We start from the raw sequence: 20,987 nt of genomic DNA on the forward strand, positions 1-20,987 counted from the left end.
GGTGTCACAGTGATAGCTGTTATCTGGGCCTTTGTGTTTCTGACCAACGATAGAAACTGATCAACTCCTCAGAAGCAGACAGGGCAGCTTTAATCAAATCAAATAACACATCTGAGAGGAGAGATAGTTGATCAACAACTTTTAAACTTTTGGTTTTCTTGGACAGAAGCAGCTGTGATGTGACATGCATCAGATCTTACAAAGCGAAAGGGCATAGATGACTTTATTCATTTGTTTTAGTCCAGATTTTGTTCTTGTTTGTAGAAAAGGGGGACATAGTGCATCTGAATTTGATCTAAACATATCAAGGGTATGCATTCAAGTTTAAGTTTTGGGCTGTTAGGGTTTTAATCCTGGTATCATAAGATAATATAAGAGAGTCCTTTACTTGTCCCACAATGGGGGAATTCAAGTGTCACAGTAACAAAGTAGACAGTACAAAAAATATAAAGAGCCTATAAACAAGAGCCTATAAAATATCAATTATTAAAAAGTTATTAGCAATTAAATTTAAATTTAAAATTCAAATTAAAGAGGTAAACAATAAGCATATCTTACAACATATATATCTATATTATTGGTTATAGAGTCTGACCCCTGCAGGAAGAAAAGACCTGTGGTATCTCTCCGTGAGACACCGCGGGTGAAGAAGTCTGTCACTGAACGAGTTACTTAGTATTGTTATGGTCTCCTGGAGGGGGGGGTGACGTGTTGTTCATCAGAGAAGATAGTTTTCCTATCATCCTCCTGTCAGCCACCACCTCCACAGGGTCCAGTGGGCAGCCCAGGACAGAGCTGGCCTTCTTCACCAGTCTGTTCAGCTTCTTCCTGTCAGCAGCAGAGATGCTGCTTCCCCAGCAGACCACTCCAAAGAAGATGGCTGATGCCACCACAGAGTCAAAGAAGGACTGCAAATCCTGCGTCAGTTCTCTGTACTCCCTGGCGTCCCCATTGGTGATTAGGCCAACAATGGCGGAGTCGTCAGAGAACTTTTGAAGGTAGCAGCTGGGTGTAAAAAGTAAAGACTTTACAACATGCTGAAACTACAGAAGCCCTAAACTGGCATTTTACTTCTTTTTACAGTGAAAACAAGTAGTTTCTGGTTGTTGTTATGAGATCCTGCTTCATTTATATTGAGATAACAAAGCTGGTTTTCCCATGATTAGTTAGTTAGTTAAAGGTTTTTCATGATCTCTAAAACAAGGCTCTGTACAGAAGAGGATTAGGGCCACCAGAGAAATTAAAAATAATAATTTTCCAGAAAGAAAACTAGAAATTTGCAGGTTTATAAAGTCGTAAATTTATGAGAAATAAAACCTGAAATTTCCAGGGTTCTAAAGTCGTAGATTGTTCAGAAAAAGAAAAAAAAAAGAAAATTGAGTGTACAGTATGTAACATTTAGTGGCATTTAGTAGAACATTCTCTGTAGAAATTAACTATAATATTCATACGTTTGTTTGAATGAGTGTTTTATCACCTGAATATAAACATTGTTTTGTTTGTGTTAACTTAAAATTAGCCTGTTATTTTAAGGAGCAGGTCTCCTTCCACTCCGCCATCTTGATCCTTCAGGTTTCATCAGACAAACTAATAGGGGCCATATGCTTTTTGTATTTAGTGAGTGGCTGCCAAGAAATGCATCAGTTAGAAGGCAAAGAAAAGAGGAAATGAGTGGTGGTTGTGTTCAAAATAAGTTGGATGACAGGAGTTTTTGATAGTACAAACTTAAAAAATTGGAAGATCAAACTTAGCAACACAACTGCGTCTTGTCCTCAAAGGCCACTGTCGATCCACCAACTGGAGGGGTGAGCAAGGAAGCATTTTAATCAAGCGGCAGCCTCCGGTCTAAAAATATGAGTCCAATGCGGAAGTGCGAAAAACTGCAGTTCATCGAAAATACGGTCAACCACATACACACCAATTCAAAGAAGATGATCTATACAGCAGAAATAACATGTTTACAGCCTGGTACAGAAGACGAGTGTAGAATGGATGGCTAATTTCTCGATCAGCACACACTGTGAGGGGGATGAATTTTCTAATGCGGCAATTTCAAAGATATTGAGATTATGAGTCTTCCAATGAGAGGCACAGCTGACTTGATTGACAGGCAGGAACACAGTACCTGTTGGCTAGGAGGGTCAAAGCCCTCCTCTTTACATCACAATCGCTCGACAGCAGCAGTATGGCTGCCAACGACGATTGGCCTCAAAACAGCGCTCAGGAACAGATGGGTGATGTCATGAATACTACGTCCATATTTTATACAGTCTATGTTTTTTCCTCGAAAATTCTGTTTTTTTATCTCTCTGGTGGCCCTAATCCTCTTCCGTGCTCTGGATCCTATTATCAGAAGAAAACCACCAGGTAATCCTGAGATAACTAAATATGAGCCAAGATTTCAATAAACAGCTGTATTTTGCCCATTATCACTGAGTAAAGGGGTTAAAAACAATGCAACCTCTGCTTTGGGCTCCTTTATGAAACACAGTTGGTTGATTTCTCTGTTTCTCATTGAATCAGGATGACAGAGCTTAATTGAAAAGTACCCTGCTCTGTGTTCACGTTGCTGAAAGCCCTTGAATGCTTTTGACAAACTGGCACTTTATGACTTCCTAGGCTTCACCACGAGGAAGCACTTGAACGCATCATCTCGACCCTAAAGCGCGCTCCCGGCTGTACGTGGCTACTCCCCCTCTGCTGCTGCGTGCGCGTACCCCTGTATCGCGTGGTGGGGATCATCCATATTGCTGCTAGTGGTGGAGTTAAGGTTGTAATCCTGAGAGGCCCTCGGACACGTTTCTCTGTTTTATACAGGTTTTAATCCAGCACGGACTGCTCCGCGTCTTCCATTGAAGCCCTGCTGGTCTAGGAGCGACAGAGGAGCGGCAGACCCCGCCGAGCAAGTCCTGATTTCCTTGATATTGAAGCGGATTCAGGCCGGGAGGAGGACTGGTAATCCTGAGGGGGGAAGAAAGACGGCGGTGGGAAATGGCCACTCAGGTGGAGACTCTCCTGCCTGGCAACCCGCTGGCGAAGGCGGAGGAGCATGGTAAAGTGATCCGCGGAGAGCCGGAGGAGGAGGAGGGCGGCCGGAGCGACGCGGCCGAGCGGCAGGCGGGGGTCGCCGAGCAGGGGAGCAGCAGCCCCGGGCAGGGAGGGACCCTCGGCACGGAGGAGCAGACCTCCACAGAAGCCCCGGAGAAGGGCAAAGGAGGCAGTGACAGCGACGAGAAGCAAAGCGAGGACGGTGTTAAAGGCAGGAAGGAGTTTACTGAGGCTCCCCCGCCCAAGGTGAACCCGTGGACTAGGAAAATGAACGCGGTGACCGTGGTCAGCGTGAATGGACAAGCACACCACGGTTCGTACCCCTCCCTACACGGTGATTTACTGGCTGTCAGTGTTGTGTTTGCTGTATGTACGTCCAGGTGTGGTCACAGGAGAATCCTGAGCAGCTGTCACATGCTTCAGGTTGCATTATTGAACTAAAAGGGGCCAAGTGGGTGCATAAACAAGCCCCTCTTGGTGCTCCCTGCAGGCTGATTATATTTGGAGTGAGAGCCCCCCTCCTCATCCTCCTCCTGGTGAAGGCTATTCTTGGTGTCCAGGGTGGCAGTAAGCACCCATGGGTGGCTGATTGCACAAGGGGTTTTTGTTGCACGCCCTTAATGTTAGATTCCTTTACTCGTTTGAGCAATGATTCAGTTCAACACACTCATTTTTACTTTCACTAAAGAAGGACACGTATAAAATCCACTTAATCACATCCTAAAGTTTACTGTGCACCCTCACACAATCCTTCAACTCATCCTGGTTCATTGATTTAGATTGGTTCAGGTGTTCCTCGGTAGTCTTTGCCTGGTTTATGGACACGTTGTGTTATGGTGCAATGGTTGTAAAGTTGCAAATGCCGTGTCATCACACTAGAAACACACGCTTGTCCCTGTGCTGGATGGAGTGTGTTTGTGTTTATGAGGATTAGCATGTTTGTTTCAGCTGTGTCACCGTGCACACTGCTGCTGCAGGGAGTTTAAACCTGTAAGGTATAGTGAGCCCATCCTGATTGTTTAGCCAGTTTTAGCCCAGTGTCCACCTCTCTGTGTGATTAATCCCCTGCCTTCCAGTGACTCACACGCTCCCTATCTGTTGCCAAAGACAGTGGTTACTACTGTGTGCTGGTTTATTCAGAGCTCTGCACAGAACCACGCCAAGCATCATTGAAACATCCGCCCAGGTCTCAGATTGCATCAATTAGAAGGAAAGCCACGAGCCTGGCTGGTTGTTTGGCTGTTAGCCTGCTAACAATAGCGCGCGCACGCACACACACACACACACACACACACACACACACACACACACACACACACACACACACACACACACACACACACACACACACACACTCCTCTGTGGCCTAGCACGTCGCCGAGCCTCTCCCAGTCATCTGTTAGCTTAGCTTTCCTCCGTCTCTCTGCATTTAAAGAGGAACTGTGTGGCTCACGCAGGCTAATTAATCCTATAAAGAACCCCCCTCGACACTAAAACACTGCGTGATATTTAAAGAGCTGCTCGTTTAATCTATGAAACAGCAGCAGGTTTGTTATGGGGCATCACGTGTTCACTCCACGTGTTCCCCGAGAGAAAGGCATGGCTGCTGTTAGCTAGCTGTTAGCTAACTGTTAGCTAGCTGTTAGCTAGCTGTTAGCTAACTACAGCAGGGAATGCTAACAGCTAGCTAGCAAGCATGCTCGCTAGTGTTTAGCTAGTTAGCATGCTTGCTTCACTGAATCGGTGTAAACTCAAAGTTAATGTTCAGTTAGAGGTGTTTCTGTGTGACAGTCTGACTGTTTTAAGGTTAATAATCAGGTTGTCACGTCTCATGGTTGTTGACAGTGCTCGTGTCTGCTTGTGCAAACAGCTCGTTATCGTTAGCATGTAAGCTAACAGGTGAGAGTCATCGTGGCTCCTGATGATCTCACAGCATAAAAACAGCTCTTAACAGAAGGTTTTTTTCATGATAATATGCTCTTTGTGGCATTTTAAAGGAAGGGTAGCTTATTCTGATGAAGCCAGTTTAGGGTTCCCTGTGATGAGTAGTGGTGCCACACATGTGTTCATGTGTTAAAGTAACATGGTGTCCTGCCTCTCTGCCATGTGTCCAACCTGTTTGAGAAGCTGCAGTCAGGTCATCCTGGTTTTGACCAGTAGCCTGTCAACAGGTTGTGTTGTCTTTTTGTTTGCTGGCAGGTTTGTTTGTCTGCCGAGCTGAGGCATGTGAAGCTCATGTAGACTTTTGATTGAGGGTACAGCTTGTACCCTGGATCAGGGGCGGTCTGGGTGGGTTTGATGGATGTGCTCCAAAAGCTGTCACATCAGCAAGTAAAGTGAGCCAGGGGTTGAGATAACCAGGCAGCAGAGAACCTTTACTGTGGGATGTGTTTAAAGACTCAAAGCTGCTTGTCAACTTTAGTTAGTTTTTTGCAGACCCCCCCACACAACTTTGAATTTAAAACAGCATGTTCATGACTTTGTCCAAGTCAGATACAGATGCTAAATGCTGTATATTAAGGAAATGACAAATGTGTGTCCACAGTGAGGACATCTTCCTGAACTTTGACTGCTTTATAAAGGTGGTTTCATCCTCTGTGAAGTTCTTCTTTCTGAATGTAAAGCTAAGTTCAGGTGAAGTGATTGTTCTCTAACCAAAGAGTCTTTTCTAAAGGGTAACCCTATCAGTCATGTGTACCTAATATGTCCTTGAAAAATGTCCCGGCTCCTCCTGGATGAGAGCAGCAGCTGAAAGGCAGGAAATGTATGTCCATGGCTCTGGCTTGTTCCAGGATCAGCGTGGAAGTGAGTTACTATGTAAGACCTAATTTGTTGATTGGATTCTGAACAGGCAGCACTTTACACAACCAACTCAGGCTTGCCAACACACACACACACACACACACACACACACACACACACACACACACACACACACACACACACACACACACACATTTTCTATTTACTTGGGAATGTTTGGTTCTTATGTTTCTCACAGTGGAAGGTTTGCCTGTCCTTCGTGGCGTGATATACTCCGGTAAAGAGGAATGGTTGGTAGTGCGTGCAGCAGGAAGGGCATTCAGTTATGGTGACTGTTTCTGTGTCAAGACCACTTCAACAGAAAACATGAGCGTCGTTTGTTAATTGAAGTTTGCAGTGAAGAGTTTGAAACCATCGTAAACCCCATCATCAGCCTGCCCACTTGCTTGCAGTACATTTTGACTTACCTGTTGTATTCACACGTCACTAGCCTGGCGTCACAATATCACTTTACCTTAGTGAAAGGGGCTGGGCTCAATACATTGTTTTTTCTTTTTTCCAGGGGATGTTAACATCAGTAACCAATCAGAGCAACACAGTGTGTGACCATATACTGTATAATAAATGGACGTAGTATCTGTGACGTTATCCATCTGTTCCTGAGCGCTGTTTTGAAGCCAATCGTCAACAAGAGCCGTATTGGAAATAGTGAACCCAACCTAACTTAGTGTGACGTAAAGAGGCGGGGTTTGAGCCTCCTAGCCAACAGCTAAGTGTTCCCGCCTGTCAGTCAAATCAGTAATGTCCTTATTTGGGCAAAAACTCGCAATCTTGATATCTTCTAATCCGTCGCGTTAGGAATAAATTCACCCCCGTACAGTGTGTCCCGTTAGAGACATTAACTACGTAGAGTCGAGCTGTTTTTTGAACCAGGCTGTAAACATGTTTATTAATGCTGCAAAGATCGTCTTCTTTGAATGGGTGTGTATGTGGTTTTTGGTGATTCTGCAGCCAGCCTCAAGTGGACGCTCGTTGAATTGCAGTGTATAACACTTCCTCATGGGCTTCATATTTTGAGACCGGAGGTTGCTGCCTGTGTGTGACACAGCACAGTGCTGCAGACCAGTGGAGCTAACTGTTAGACTTTGACCACATCCTGCCAGCATGGCAAACACTACTTTCTCACCAATGAACGCTGGAGGTGCTGTAGTTTGTTTTTATTTTAATGAAACTTTGTCGTCTAGCTTCTTTATAACTGCCTCAACAGCAGATCCAACAGACCTCCCTGGTTAGGAATGGCAGCAGGTCTATACCTACCTGCCAGTGAATGTGTTAACCAGGCTAACAAATCAGGTCAACCTGACTTCTTGCCAACTTTCTTCTCGGTCACTGGCAGGAAAAAGTCTTCACATAAATCAATGAAATACATAATGACGCCTTCATCGTAACACAAAATCAAGCTTAGAACCAATCACATCTGTCACACAGATACAAACCTGCTGTCTATCCAAACCACACCGTCCAACCCCATTACAATGTTTGAAGCCTGAGTAGCACCCTCTGACGTACGGATCATCAGTTGATCACGAGCATTTAACTCTGTGATAGCCTGAGGGATGATACAGTTTCAGATCTGACCTTTGACCCTTTGAATCTCCAGCAGAAGAAGGAGAAATGTTTCTTGGAAAGATCAGAGAGATGGTTCTTTGAAAGCAGCTACACTTTGATTGATGAGACAGAGAGGCGGCCATGTTTGCACGTCAATATCTCCACCATGTTCAGTTCTGTAGCACTGAGGGTTCATATATTAATGAAGTGAGAGAAGAGGAGGAATGCTGTTGATTTCGGTTGTGACGGGGTAAATGCCACCACAGTGTGAGATGAAACACTGAGGTCTGTGAGTAACTGGGTTTGCTGTCATTGGCTCACTACCACAGCCTTCCTCTGGCTGCACCAGGAGACACCGTTTGGCAGGTGAAGTTTTGTCAGCCTGCACAAAGGGGGCAGGTCTGACTGTAGTATGAAAACTGCTCTGGCATTTAATGTTTGGCATTTAGCTGAATCCCTGCTCTGTGATCGGTCATGTGACTGTGCAGTGGGAAATGTGTGTTTGCAGCATCTACAGCATGATTGTGTCCAAACTGAAGCAGATGAACAGAAGTCAGGGGTTTTAATCCTCCTTTAATTCTCTACAAAAGCATAACTTTAGAGGACTTAAAGATGGTCTAAGATGTGAAGTTTGGTCTCAGACAGCGGGGCTCAGTTTCTCTGAACAGTTCAGGGTCCCAGCTCAGTCCGTGTGTTTCTTGCCCCTGGGGTACTTTATGTTGAATTAGCAATAAATGCTAGCCTTACTGTTGCCCACCTTCCTCCTCAGAACAAGAGTACCAGTGTGTTTTTATGAGCAGCCCCTCTCCCCTTATATTTCATGTACTTTAACCTCAGAGGTGCAATGAAAACTTAGATTTTCAGCTCACTCTTACAGCAGTTACGGTGGCTGTAAGATCTAATGTGCTGAGAGGAGAGCGTACAGCCTGAAACATGTTATTGATCAGAGAGTCCAGTGAATGAAATAACTCCTAACTGACAGCAAAGTGCTGCATGTTAGTTTCCTTCTGCTGCCAGCTGATGATAACGCTGCATTCTGACTGTAAAATGCTTCAACGTCCAGAATCTGGAGGCAAAGCTGACATGATGAAGAAATGAACTTGACCTGGAAGTCATGTCTAACATCTTTGCAGACACTGTGCAGTATTTTACAAGCTCAGAGTCCTGGAGCGATATCATTGAAATAATGGACTGATCAGTTTCAGTGCCTGCAGAGTAAACAGTAGAACGAGCTCGGCTGAAGTCTGAATCATCTTGTTTTGCAAATGATTCTGTTTTTCAGCCATCTGAAGTGGCATCCCGCCTCATTAACACCCAAATGTCTCGTAGATTTCAATTCGTAGTTTTAATTTGATGCTTTGATGCTTTTAAAGTTAACTGAAATGTGCCGTGAACCCTGTGAAGAGGATTCAAAGAGCTCGAAATACTCGACTATCAGCAAGAAGATCTATTCTAAAGCCATGGCAGGGATCAAACATAGACTGTATAAATAATGGACGTAGTCTCTGTGACGTCACCCATCTGTTTCTGAAGCGCTGTTTTGAAGGCAATCGCGGCAGCGGCCATATTGGAAATGTTGAACTCAACCTAACTGCTGTCAAGCGAGTGTGATGTAAAGAGGCAGGGTTTTAGCCTCCTGGCTAACAGCTCCAGTGTTCCCTCCTGTCAATCAAGTCAGCCGTGCTTCTCATAATGGAAAGCTGGAAAAACTTCACCCCTGTACAGTGTGTGCCGATTGAGAAATGAGCTATCCAGAGTACACTGGTCTTTTGAACCAGACTGTAAACATGTTTATTTCTGCTGTAAAGATCGTCTCTTTGAATTGGTGTATGTGATTTCCGGTACTTCCAGAGCCAGCCTCAAGCTGATCCTTGATAAACTGCAGTTTTTAGCACTTGGCTTAAATTCTCGCTGCCAGAGGCTGCCGCTTGGGATCAACCGGTGTTCCAGTTTAAAGAGCGACCCTGTTAACTGGAGACTTTCAGCCGGATGCATCCCTCATAAACGTCTTTAGATGATCATTAAATATCTGATGAGGATATTTTGAAATCTTAATAAAAACTAAACTAGTTTGCATTCCCAGGAACTCCCTCTGTGTTTCAACAGCTGTGTAAACTCCACAAACACTGACACGTTCAGCTGAAGGTCTCCAGTTTACAGGGTCACTTTTAAAACCAGAACACCGGGAGAGACACATTCACTCTATCAGGCTAAGAGAAGACCAATATTCAGGAGTTATTAAACCAAGAGAATCACAGGTGTGTGTGATACTTTGTGGACGGAGGGGGCAATGAAACGACTGTGGGTAGAACCCCCAAAAGTTCCTGCACCTTTGAAAAGTAGTACCACCTGAGCAGGGACTTTTTATGGTGGGAGATAAACTACCCAGAACTAAATTTAGACCCTGGTTCCTGCTGTCCAAACACCTTCAACTGATCTAGATGTGTGACTTTCTGATTGATCACATGGTGCGAGAGTAAATCCTCATATTCAGGGCTTGCTGTGATTGGTCAGATGTATTTGTGCGCTTCAGCCAGTCTTTGTGATCTGTTAGTTGCATGTCTTGCAGATCTAACAGGATTTAATACTTTCATCTTTAAAGGGTGTTAGACAAGTTTTAATATGAAAGGTGAGTCATGACTCATCGTTGAATGTACGTCATTGACAATGAAGACTGGTCCTCTTGTAGTTCTTTAACTGTTACCGTGCAATCACACGTAAAGGTCCTTTACAGTCATGGTGTGTCTTGTATAAGATGTTTGTTTTCTTTTAATGAATGTGCTGCTAAAGGAAGTAAACACATATATCAACATAGAGACACAAAAAGAGACGGGGCAGGATAAGCAGACTTTAACGTTTCAGTTACACACTTCTTTCTGGGCTGGTTTCTGCCCCCCTGTGTTCTCGCTGCTGTTCAGCACACATGCTTCCAGTTTGTCCATTTTTGTAAGACTTTACTGTAAAGCTCCCTGAGTGAGTGCATGTGCTGTTTCCCTCTAAGCAGGACTCGAGGTGCTCCACAGCCCGGGCATTGTGTGCAGGAGCTCTTATAAAGTATGCAGGAGGCACGTGAACACACACAGCACAGATCTACAGCAGCATGTCAAATATGACTCAGAAGGTTCAGAAAGTTTAAGAATGTATGGATGTTAATTCTGAGCTCAGTCTTTCCACAGGATTAAAATCAGGACCGACACTTTAAAAAAGAGTCCAGTACTTTTAACGCACTTAAAACTGCACTTAAGTCAAAGTTCTTGTACTTGGACTGACATTCCTCCACATTTTAGATCCATTATCTTTTCCATGTTTACACCTCATCTGGCCCCAAACTGGCCGAGGCGTTCTGCTCCACAGTCTAACGCCGTTCTTTGATGTCAAACAGAAGAAATACGTAGAAAACAAAACCTCAGAAAGAGGAAGAGGAGGAGTGAACGAGACGAAACGATTGCAGAGATGAACGAATGAAAGCTCCAGAGCTGTAAAGGTGTCCAAGTTTTCATCGTTCGACATGCCAACATGTCTAGCTAACTTTGTGGATTGCTTTGGTATGTGACGAAATAGGTCAACCAGAAGAATAGCTTTCATGTAACCATGCTGAGTGCTGTTGAGCAGCCAGATCTCTAAAGCAGGGGTTCCCAAAGTGTGGGTCGGGACCCCCTCGGGGGTCGCAAGACACAAATGGGAGGTCATGAGATGTCTTCCAAAATGTTTTTTTTTTCTTAATTATCTAAAAATAGTACATTTTACCCATTATAGTAAAAATATCAACAAAAATAGTAGCTAACCTTGAAAACAGAAAATGTAATGAGTTTTCTGCCTTTCTTTGTTTCCAGATGACTCTTAAGTTTAGAGTTAGTGAACAGTTAATTATCTAAAGCATCAGTAGCAGCAGGTTCATTCATAACAGCACAGGAAACACAGACACATGCTCATATAGGTAGGGTCATTTTCTGCAGACCAGCTAAATGAAGACACATTAAATCAATTTGAGGGACAGTGGGGGTCGAGAGTCTTTGGCACCTATATTTTGGGGGTTGCAGGCTGCAAAGTTTGGGAACCCCTGGTCTAAAGTATAGATATTAACAGAGCATTGACTATGTCTGGATTTCTTACCTTTCTAAAGAACTAAGATCTCTTGTTTGGAAAGTCGGACACACAGACACAAAGACGAGGAACACAAACATTTGAGGAACAAGCCGGTCTAAAGGTTCTCTGAGGTGTGAGGAGGAGCGGTGTTTAAAGATCCTTTGCTCTTTTGCTGTTGTGAAGACTGTATGCTGACATGCAGGGTGGTGCTTGAGCTGATGAGACCCCCACAGGTCAGATAATCAGGAAAGACTGGGCTCAGACCACATGAATAAATGTATTGGTGGGTCAGGCTGGTGCATTAGCATTCCTTTAGCATGTTTGTTGATCTTTGTTAACACTTGCTAATGCTGCTTCTTCTCTATGTGGATGAGAAAGAGGCTGTTGAATACGGACTATACTCCTTTTAAAGCACGACTTTCCACTAGTGCTGGATTAGTTCAGGGCTCTGACGTCATGTTAACACAATTATTGTTCTGTGATTTCAGAAAGAAGAGCTATTCAGAATATACATATCTTTTATTTTGTCCCACGTCTACTTCCTGTCTTAGGTTCCCTCTAGTTTGCCTGTGGTTGTTGTTAAATGCAATAATAAGTGTTTCTATCTGCTCATTAAAGCTTCTCTTTTGCTTTACAATCATCTTATACTCATACTTGATTTATGGTCTTGATCTGTAGTGCAGGTCTCCTCAGTCTGCTTCTAAATGAAGAGTTGGATTTTTCAGACCCTGCAGAGTGTGATGTTTCAGAGCGGGGTGGAGGGGGTTGGGGGTGTTTCAAAATTAGCATGGACGCCTCACTTGTTGGCTGCAGTTGTCCCTCCTCTGTGACTCTTGTCCTCTTTGTTGTAGCCGTGAGGAAGCGGACCCCCCTCGGTCATCCGACACCTCAGGAGCTGTTTGTAGTCTAGTTTTATGACGTGTCAGCACCCGGCAAAGGTCACAAACCTGGAAGCGGTGCTGCGTGTGACTCTGGTTAGAGTGGATCTACTGTTGCAGGACAGACTGTCAGCACCTCGGCTGCTTCTGAATGAAAGGGTTCGGTCTCCATGAGGCTTCAGCTGATTGACTGAGAGAGACGTCTGAAAGTTTAACTGGAACATTGAAGCCTTTTGGTTTGACAGCGCTCACTCTGATAACTAACTAACTAACTCTCTAAAGTAGAGCTGGGTGATATTCAATATTGGATATTGAATTGAATATTAATATTATTCAATATTGCCCAGGAATTGACTAACTTGAAGGTTGGCTCTTAATAGGGAACTGAAATATAGTTGAGGAAAATATATTTTAGTATAATTCTGACTAAAACAACCAGATTTCATGCAACTACAGTTGAATATCTCTTCTATTCCTCATTCACATGCACATAGCACACTGCTTTCTGCAGGGCTATTGAGACCACGCCCCCTACATGCACTGTGCATTCCTCCATCACATGAAGCACAGAGGATTTCTATTTTGGATGGATGTCTGCTTATAACAAAACAATTATGTATGCTTGGATCTGATACCTGTCCATTAAATTACCCTCAGTTCCCAGTTAATTCCCGTAAATTCTGCATCCATGGATGCAGGCCTGGATCCTTTCTCGTGCGCGCTGCTTTATTCCCACATCCAAGTAATGTTCTTTATAACGTGGATCAAGTACAGTCACAATGAAGTGTAGAGGATCTGAATAGATCTCAGTGAAACGTGTGCTGACAGACTCTAAGAGTGTACTTGTCATTGTTTTCACTGCGTGGTCCATCTCACCCTCTTTGTTTAGAAGATGCTTTAGTGCTGAATTAAAGGAAGAACAGATGCAGACATGTTGGTCCTTATCCAGACAAGCGCGGACTGGCCGCCGTTTTTGCTTGTGGCCGAATTTTTCGGTGCATCCCTATTTAGCGTGCTTGTTTTCCATTTCCAATGATGTTGCTATGAATAATGCCTTAATACGATGCAGCAGTGGGTAACAATATGAGAAATGTTGGGCTCCAAAGAGAGGTTGGAAAAGTGTGGGAGCATGATGTGAAAGAGTCTACTCCGCATCGGCCATCTTGGATCAGCATCGAGATCACATTTTAAACTGAACCACACAACACGTATCCCTCACAATTAGGCATGACCACAATTAATCGATTATCGATTAATTGATTGTTAAGAAATTACTCGAAACACGCATTTTTGTTATCAATTTTCCGTCACGTGGAACAAACATCATGTGGTCTCATATTACACTCAGCTATCAGGGAGGTGTTTTAAGTTTAAAGCATGTTTGGATGTGAATCAGCTGTTAAAGGTGTTGCGTACAGTGGAGACGCTCAGCTGGGGGCTGCGGCTGTGCGTCAGGTCTGCACGTACGCTTTTTAAAAGAGGATCAATACAAAACTGCTGCCAACAACGACACGGACACGAAGGTTCACAACTTTAAACAGGACATTTCTACCTTTGGATACGAAGGCAACAGACATGGGGGAAATTCAGGTACACTATGTTTGCAGATCAGCAACATCAGATCCGTCTGGGCTTTTCTGCAGCTGGACTGATTCTGACCCGGTTGCGCTCCCGGCTGACACCTGATCGAATACACATGTTTATTTTTCTCAATAAGAACGAGTAGACAGAAAACTGGACACTGTGAGTCTGAAGTACTTTTCTGTTAGTAGTCTCAGCCTTCACTTTATAAGATTATGTCCGCGGATAATATTTTTATGAGCCTGATCGTTGATATTCTGTGTGTCAAACATTTACCCGTATTCAATACACTCAGTTATATGCATTTTGTTGCTGTAGAAAATATAATTTAGGGGGGAAACAACGTGTTTGGCATTGTTTTTGACGTAAGAATAATAATGTTTTTTTTTATCAATTAATCGATAATTGATCGTTAACATTTCCAAAAATCGATCACGGAAAATACTTAAAATGTACAACCCTACTCACAGTACTTTACACAGCACTCTTTGTGCCTAATTAAATAATTGCTAAGCTAGCTAGCAGCCTCTTGTACTTACTTGACTTCCCTCTGCCCATTACACACTCACACACACTTACATACACACACACTTACACACACAGACACGGACACAGTCATGTCAGCTGTTTCAGATGAGCTCTTGTCTGAGCCCGTCCTCCCTGAGCAGCTTTATCTCCCTCAGGTTGGTGTCTGGACTCGGTGATAGCGGCTCGTCCCTTCGTTGGGTGTGGACTTAAAGTGGATGTTTAGTCCGATTCGTAGTGGATCAAAATGTGACTTCTCTCCTGCAGCTGAAGACCAAATGTTTGAGTTTGAATGTGGTTGTTGTTAGGGATGGGCAATGATTTTCAAATATTCGTTCACATTGTAAAAATCAAAGAGTTACTTTGAATATTTTCTCATTTTAAAAGTACATTTTTTCATTTTTACTGGTGCCTGGTTATAATACAGTATTCCCTCCAGACGGTGGCTACAGAGCATCTTAAAGCTGTTTGCTAACAACATTAAGAAACAGAAGAAGAATGCTGACTGCATTAAATAGTAAAAGAAGAAGACAACATTAGCGACAGTCGCAGTGATCTTCTCCGTGTCTGATTCTCACACTACTGCACATGTATATCAGAGACTGAGCATGGCTGTAACATGTAAACACACACGCCACCCCCCCATGGAAAAGATGCCAATGGTTATGGAATAGTAGTGTGTACTATTACAGCTGCTTGTGTGTTAAATGTGGTGTTACTGAATGAAGCAGGAGACGAGTCAGGAGCTGCTGCTAAAGAGGAAACAAAAACACCTCACAGTTAAATCCCTGCTGCCCGCCTCCAGAGTCCAGAATATCCACTCCAGACCGGACTGTTCCGGTGCAGTGAAAAACTGCAGAGTCAACTTTGACCATTTCATTTCAAGGACGAGGTGTGTGTGGCTGTAATGCACACATGCAGCTCCTCTGAGGCCTCCCTGCAGAGGACAGCCTGCACATTACGCTCCTTCATGTTAGCAGTGACTGAGCTTCAGAGCCCAGCTTCAGAGCCCAGCTTCAGAGCCCAGCTTCAGAGCCCAGCTTCAGCTGCAGAGAGTTTCTCTGTCAGCACTTTGTCGTAGGAAATGTAATCTGTGTGTTCTGGAGCTCTCTGTCACTCTCCTTTGTTTGCTCCAATAACAGCTTTTACTTTCTACCTGCAGACCCACGGGGACTTTTATTGTGAAGGTGAGGCTGAATGTAGTGTAATTCTATCTGTAGCAACAGGTGTGAGGAGCACTCGTCTTCAAAAACTGTCCACTCAACCACATTAGGACGTTTTCTTGAGTTGGGGAGATGAAGAGCATAAAGGAAGGGGGTATCACTGTGGTTCCTGGGAACACATCAGGATGGTGACGTTCATTGTTTTATCTCAGAGGACATGTCAGTGTTTACAGTCGAGGAGGATTACAGTCAGCTGGTGAAGAGTTAAAGACTCTGTTCTGAAGCGGCTGTTTTCACTTTCATTAGTTTCCATCACCAGGTCTGTTTTTCTGTGGATCTAAAATGTGTTGGTAAAGTTTCAGAGCCCGCATGTCCCCACCAAGGACACCAATACTCAGCTCTGTGTGCAGCCCTGATGGTCATACCGCAGAGTATATGAGCTTTAACATAAACTGAGTCAGTAAATATAAATCGTACAAACAAAGTGATTTCATTCAGAGATGAAGATATCATTGATGTCCTTTGCTCTTCATCGAGGCTACAAGCATGACTTTGGCTAGATTTCACATTCCTTCAATGCTTCACGAGCAAAGATATATTTAAAAAAGAAGTGGAGTGACTTAAAAAAGAGAGGACATTAAATACTGATGGACGTCCTGCATGTGTGGACATCCTGTAGACATCCTGGGACAGTGTAGAGCGTCTGCTGTTCGTGCTTCGTCTCTGTGCAAATAAAGATATCCATTAATCACTCATTTGGATTCAAAGCTAAAGAGTTTACCTCCGAGGCCATCGTGTGTGTGCGTGCGTGCATGCCTGTCTGTGTGTGTTTGTGCGTGTGCGTGTACGTGTGTGTGCGTGCGTCCGTGCGTGTTGTTACTGCCGCAGGGAGACACCTCCTGCCTCTGCTGTCTGAGCTTCTTACTCTGCATGAGGTGATGTCACCACAGTGGTCATGTGATGCCGGCGAGAGTCTTTTGACGTGTGTGTGGGAGAGAGAGAGATAGAGAGGGAAGAGAAGGCGGGCGCTCTGCTGGCTCTGACTGTTTCCTCCATATTTGGTTCTTGCAGAGTGGCTTCCCTCCCCAGACGTCGCATGCAGGCCCATCAGGCTGCGAGCCGCGTTACACGCTCCTGATTTAGTTTCCCTCTGGTTTAAATGTCACTTTTGGTTTCAGCTTTAAGAAGTGACTGACCATTATGAAGTGTTGTTGAGCTGTTCAGCTCTTTCATTTCACAATCTCCTGAACGAGAAGAGCTTTTAAAACAGCACATTTAAAGAGTTTGAAAACATAAATGTTAGAATCAGAGAGAAGCTGAACCTTTTACAGGACGTTCCCCTACCTTTGGTTGTCAAACTGGTGGAAAGTCAATGCATACCAGCAGCATCAGTCCCTCCTGAGCGGGTTGAGTTGCGACTCGGTCGTGCCTCGGTGGGCATTTCAAGCCAAAATACTCTTCGATAATCATTGGATTACACACACACAAACACACACACACAAACACACACACACACACACACACACACACACACACACACACACACACACACACACACACACACACACACTCACACTCACACTCACACACACACACATACCCCTGTCCATTAACAGCCCGTTTGTGTGGCAGCCTTGTTAACCAGCAGTACGAGGTGGGCACTGTCAGCGTCTGTCTCCATCTATATGTCTGTGTTTCTGTGGTGCAGCGTGGCGTGTGTGTTTACATGTTACAGCCATGCTCAGTCTCTGAAATATGATTCAGAAACGGAGAGAATCGCTGCGACTGTCGCTAATGTCTTCTTCTTTTGCTATTTAATGCAGTTAGCATTCTTCTTCTGTTTCTTAATGTTGTTAGCAAACAGCTTTAAGACGCTCTGTAGCCACCGTCTGGAGGGAATACTGTATTACAACCAGGTACCGGTAAAAACCATGAAAAAATGTACTTTTAAAATGAGAAAATATTCAAAGTAACTCTTTGATTTTTACAATGTGAATGAGTATTGGAAAACCATTGCCCATCCCTACCTCCGACTGACTAACACCTTCTTTTTCTTCCTTAAGGCTGATTTATACTTCTGCGTCTCCCCTACGCAGCAGGGGCTGACGCGGACATGAGCCCCACATACATCTGCGTCGGTATGTCCGTGTCGCGAAGCAATTCTCCGCCGAAACGCCTGAGGGCAGTGCGGTCTCTCTGATAGCCGGCCACCTGCTTCCGGTCCCGCTACGATCTCTGTTTCCTTTTCCACAGAGATTCAGAGCGTGTTCTGTTAATCTACAGCTGATACATGTTGCTGTTTATCATACAGACATGATTACATGAAGAATAGAGAGGAGGAGATGAAATACACGGCCGATGTCCGGCCGATGTCCGGTATCCCGGAAGTGTTGTAAATGCGGGAAAGACAAAGCCGCCAAGCGGACCAATCACAGAGCTTGCGGTCCGTGTCGGCTCTACGGGGAGTTACATTTTGGAGGAGGTGCACGTCAGCTACGTGCGTAGGCCTCTGCGTAGGTACGGGAGCTACGTGGACCCCCGGCGTAGGGTACGCCGTTGATTCAACGCAGAAGTATAAATCAGCCTTTAAGAACAAGTCTTCAGAAATCTGAACCCTGAGTCTGAACCAGTTCTCCTGTTGCAGCAGGTCTACATGAAGTAGATTGAGCCTCGCTTTATAAGAGCTGTCTGCGTCCATTAGGAGCCTTAAGATGTGGAGTATAGCTCTGCAGCAGTGTCACTGACATGCTTTATGTTGCTGATTAAGGAGGAATAAAACACATAGAGTTGTTTCTGTCGTGAGGAACATTCAACGTTTTAATTGGTAACTGATCGTCAACTTATCCAAAGATCCATATTTCTGTAAAGAAAGCCCGCTCTCATGGTGTATTGATCCTGCTGTGGTGTCATACTGTGTGTGATTCACATTGTGTCAAAGTGTTGCAGAAATGTGAGAGGTAAACACACGGCAGGAGTTTCACACACACTCCGAGATGCACGCAGACAGCACTTAGTCCTGGGCGATATTAAAAGATGTTAAAATATATTCATTATTTCATTTAAATGTAAAGTCAGACTTTTGCTCCTGAGTGAAAGTTTCAGAAACCAGACAGTTTGTTATTTTGGATCTGGATTTAATTCCTTGATAAACTTCTTGTTGCATCATTTTTGACAGCTCTAACGGGAAGCAGGTCTTTTCTGTTAAATACGTTTTTCCCAAATGTCTTTAAGCCCCTCCCACCTCTTACCCTGTGACATGATTGGATGTTTAATGACGTCTTCTTCTTCTGTCTAATGTTGGATGGCAGCTAGCGGTTAAGGCACATTAGCCCCTCCTCCCTTTCCAGTGGTTGTTGAGTGTGATTAAAGGTTTAAATATGTCAAATTTTTGTCAAACATTTGTCAGATTCACGCTAATTATCGTTATTGAATTATCGCCCAGCCCTAGAAAGAAGTGTCCTCAGTGTGCGTCCCTCGTCAGAGTGCTACAACTTCACATAGTACTTACTTTGATCCCAGAATAAACAGGGATATCATTGTCTTCAGAACAACTTGAGCTCAGAGTGACGAGGAAGAACAAACAGCTCGCCATAGCCGACCAGCACTGCAGCATCTGGCTGCGGCCTGGTCCCTCTTCCCAGTATGCACTGTGTTTATCTACGCCCGCAGAGCTGACGTGGCACAAGGTTTATTTATAGGCTCCACCAGCGATACCCTGTGGGCTCAGAGCAGGTATTGTCACTTTGTGTGTGTGTGTGTGTGTGTGTGTTGAAGCACTCATGGGAATCTGTCTTTGGACTCCACCTGAGGGGTGTTTGCTGTAAGTGTGTGTGAAAAAGTGAGTGTGGTGAAAGTGCAGATAACAGCAGATGAGGAAAGACAGCTGCGGATTTCATCTCAATTAAAGGAGGCAGTAAAGAGTGTTCACCGTGCAGACCGATCAGAGCCGGAGCCAGTACAGTAGACTGAGGAGAAGCAGCAGATTTGGGCAGACAGAGAGAGGGAGAGATGATGGTTAATGTGAGCTGGCGGGGGTTGGTTGTGACTTATGGTAATGGTAGCCTGTGGCAGTCGGGCGTGTTCGGCAGGCTGCAACAACCGACTGTGAGTGCTGCGAGGAGAGACGCAGAGAGTAAACACAGAGGAGAGAAAGAAGAGAGTGAAGAGAGGAGAGAGGGTGATGATGGACTGGAGAACAAGTGGAGGCACTTCTTCCTTTGTGTGTGTTTGTTGGGTAAACTACTTACTGGAGGAAAACAGTTAAAGGACGAATGCAGTGTTTTCTTCTCTCATAGATCTGACGCAGCAGAGCCCTCTAAAGCTCACATGTGCTTTAAATGGTGTAAAGCTTCATTAAAGAACCCTTCATTTAATAACTGGTCAATAACTAACCAATGAGTCAAGACTACTTGAGAGAGAGGAGATGGTTAGAAACTGCAGTTGATTGAACATTCACTAGAGGCTGGCTGAAGAAACACCAGAAACCACATACACACCCATTCAAAGAAGATCTTTACAGCAGAAATAAACATGTTTACAGCCTGGTTCAAAAAACAGCTTGGGTCTGAAGAGCTCATTTCTCCATCAGGACACACTGTAGCTGTTAACAAAGAGGCTAATTGACTGCCTCAACTCTACCTCTTTGCTTTCTGTTAGGATGAGTCAGCATTTTCAATATGGTGACTGCTGACGACCACGTCCATGTGTTATACAGTCAGTCATCTCAACATGGAGGATTATGAGTTTCTGTAATGTGGTGTTCTCACACATGCACTCATTTCCTGAAAACTTGCTCTGGCACAAAGCATTTTTTTCAACCAGAGGAACTTTACCCTGAAACTAGGGACTTTATCTCTGAACTACGTGCATTTCGACTGGAGGAACCAGGGTCTAAATTTAATTCAGGGGGAGATAAATCTCTGTTGAAACACAGAGGGAGTTCCTGGGAATGCAAACTAGTTTAGTTTTTATTAAGATTTCAAAATATCCTCATCAGATATTTAATGATGGTCTAAAGACGTTTATGAGGGATGCATCCGGCTGAGAGTCTCCAGTTAACAGGGTCGCTGTTTGAACCAAAACACCGGTCGATCTCTGCCACGGCTTTTTGAGTTCAAAAGGATTTTAAAGCCGTGTTGAAACGTCTTTGCTACTCGCGCTTATCTCCTCTCACGTGTTGATTCAGTGAATCCATCTGTGATGAAATATAGCACCATCTAAAACAGACCAGCTGAGTCTCTTCATGCTAACAGGCTAACTGTTGTGTTGCTCATAATGATACCTGCCTGTCCGTCTGCTTCTATGGTGTCATCTGTGATGAATGGCCTTCCTCTTT

At 44.3% G+C, this 20,987-nt stretch overlaps 1 protein-coding gene across 5 annotated transcripts in view; it reads left to right on the forward strand.

The window, feature by feature from the left end:
• The first annotated feature begins 2,681 nt into the window (after nucleotides 1–2,681).
• The window catches only part of larp1 (La ribonucleoprotein 1, translational regulator), an 84,415-nt gene continuing 66,109 nt past the window's right edge, over nucleotides 2,682–20,987 (forward strand). For all 5 annotated transcript variants that reach the window (XM_034683359.1, XM_034683361.1, XM_034683362.1 and 2 more), the window contains exon 1: nucleotides 2,682–3,361. In XM_034683359.1, coding sequence (XP_034539250.1) covers nucleotides 2,992–3,361 — 370 coding nt within the window. In that variant the 5' untranslated portion in view covers nucleotides 2,682–2,991. The remainder of the gene's footprint in view (nucleotides 3,362–20,987) is intronic.

The sequence above is a fragment of the Notolabrus celidotus genome, chromosome 5 (genome assembly GCF_009762535.1).
Source record: "Notolabrus celidotus isolate fNotCel1 chromosome 5, fNotCel1.pri, whole genome shotgun sequence".
NCBI classification, from domain to species: domain Eukaryota; kingdom Metazoa; phylum Chordata; class Actinopteri; order Labriformes; family Labridae; genus Notolabrus; species Notolabrus celidotus.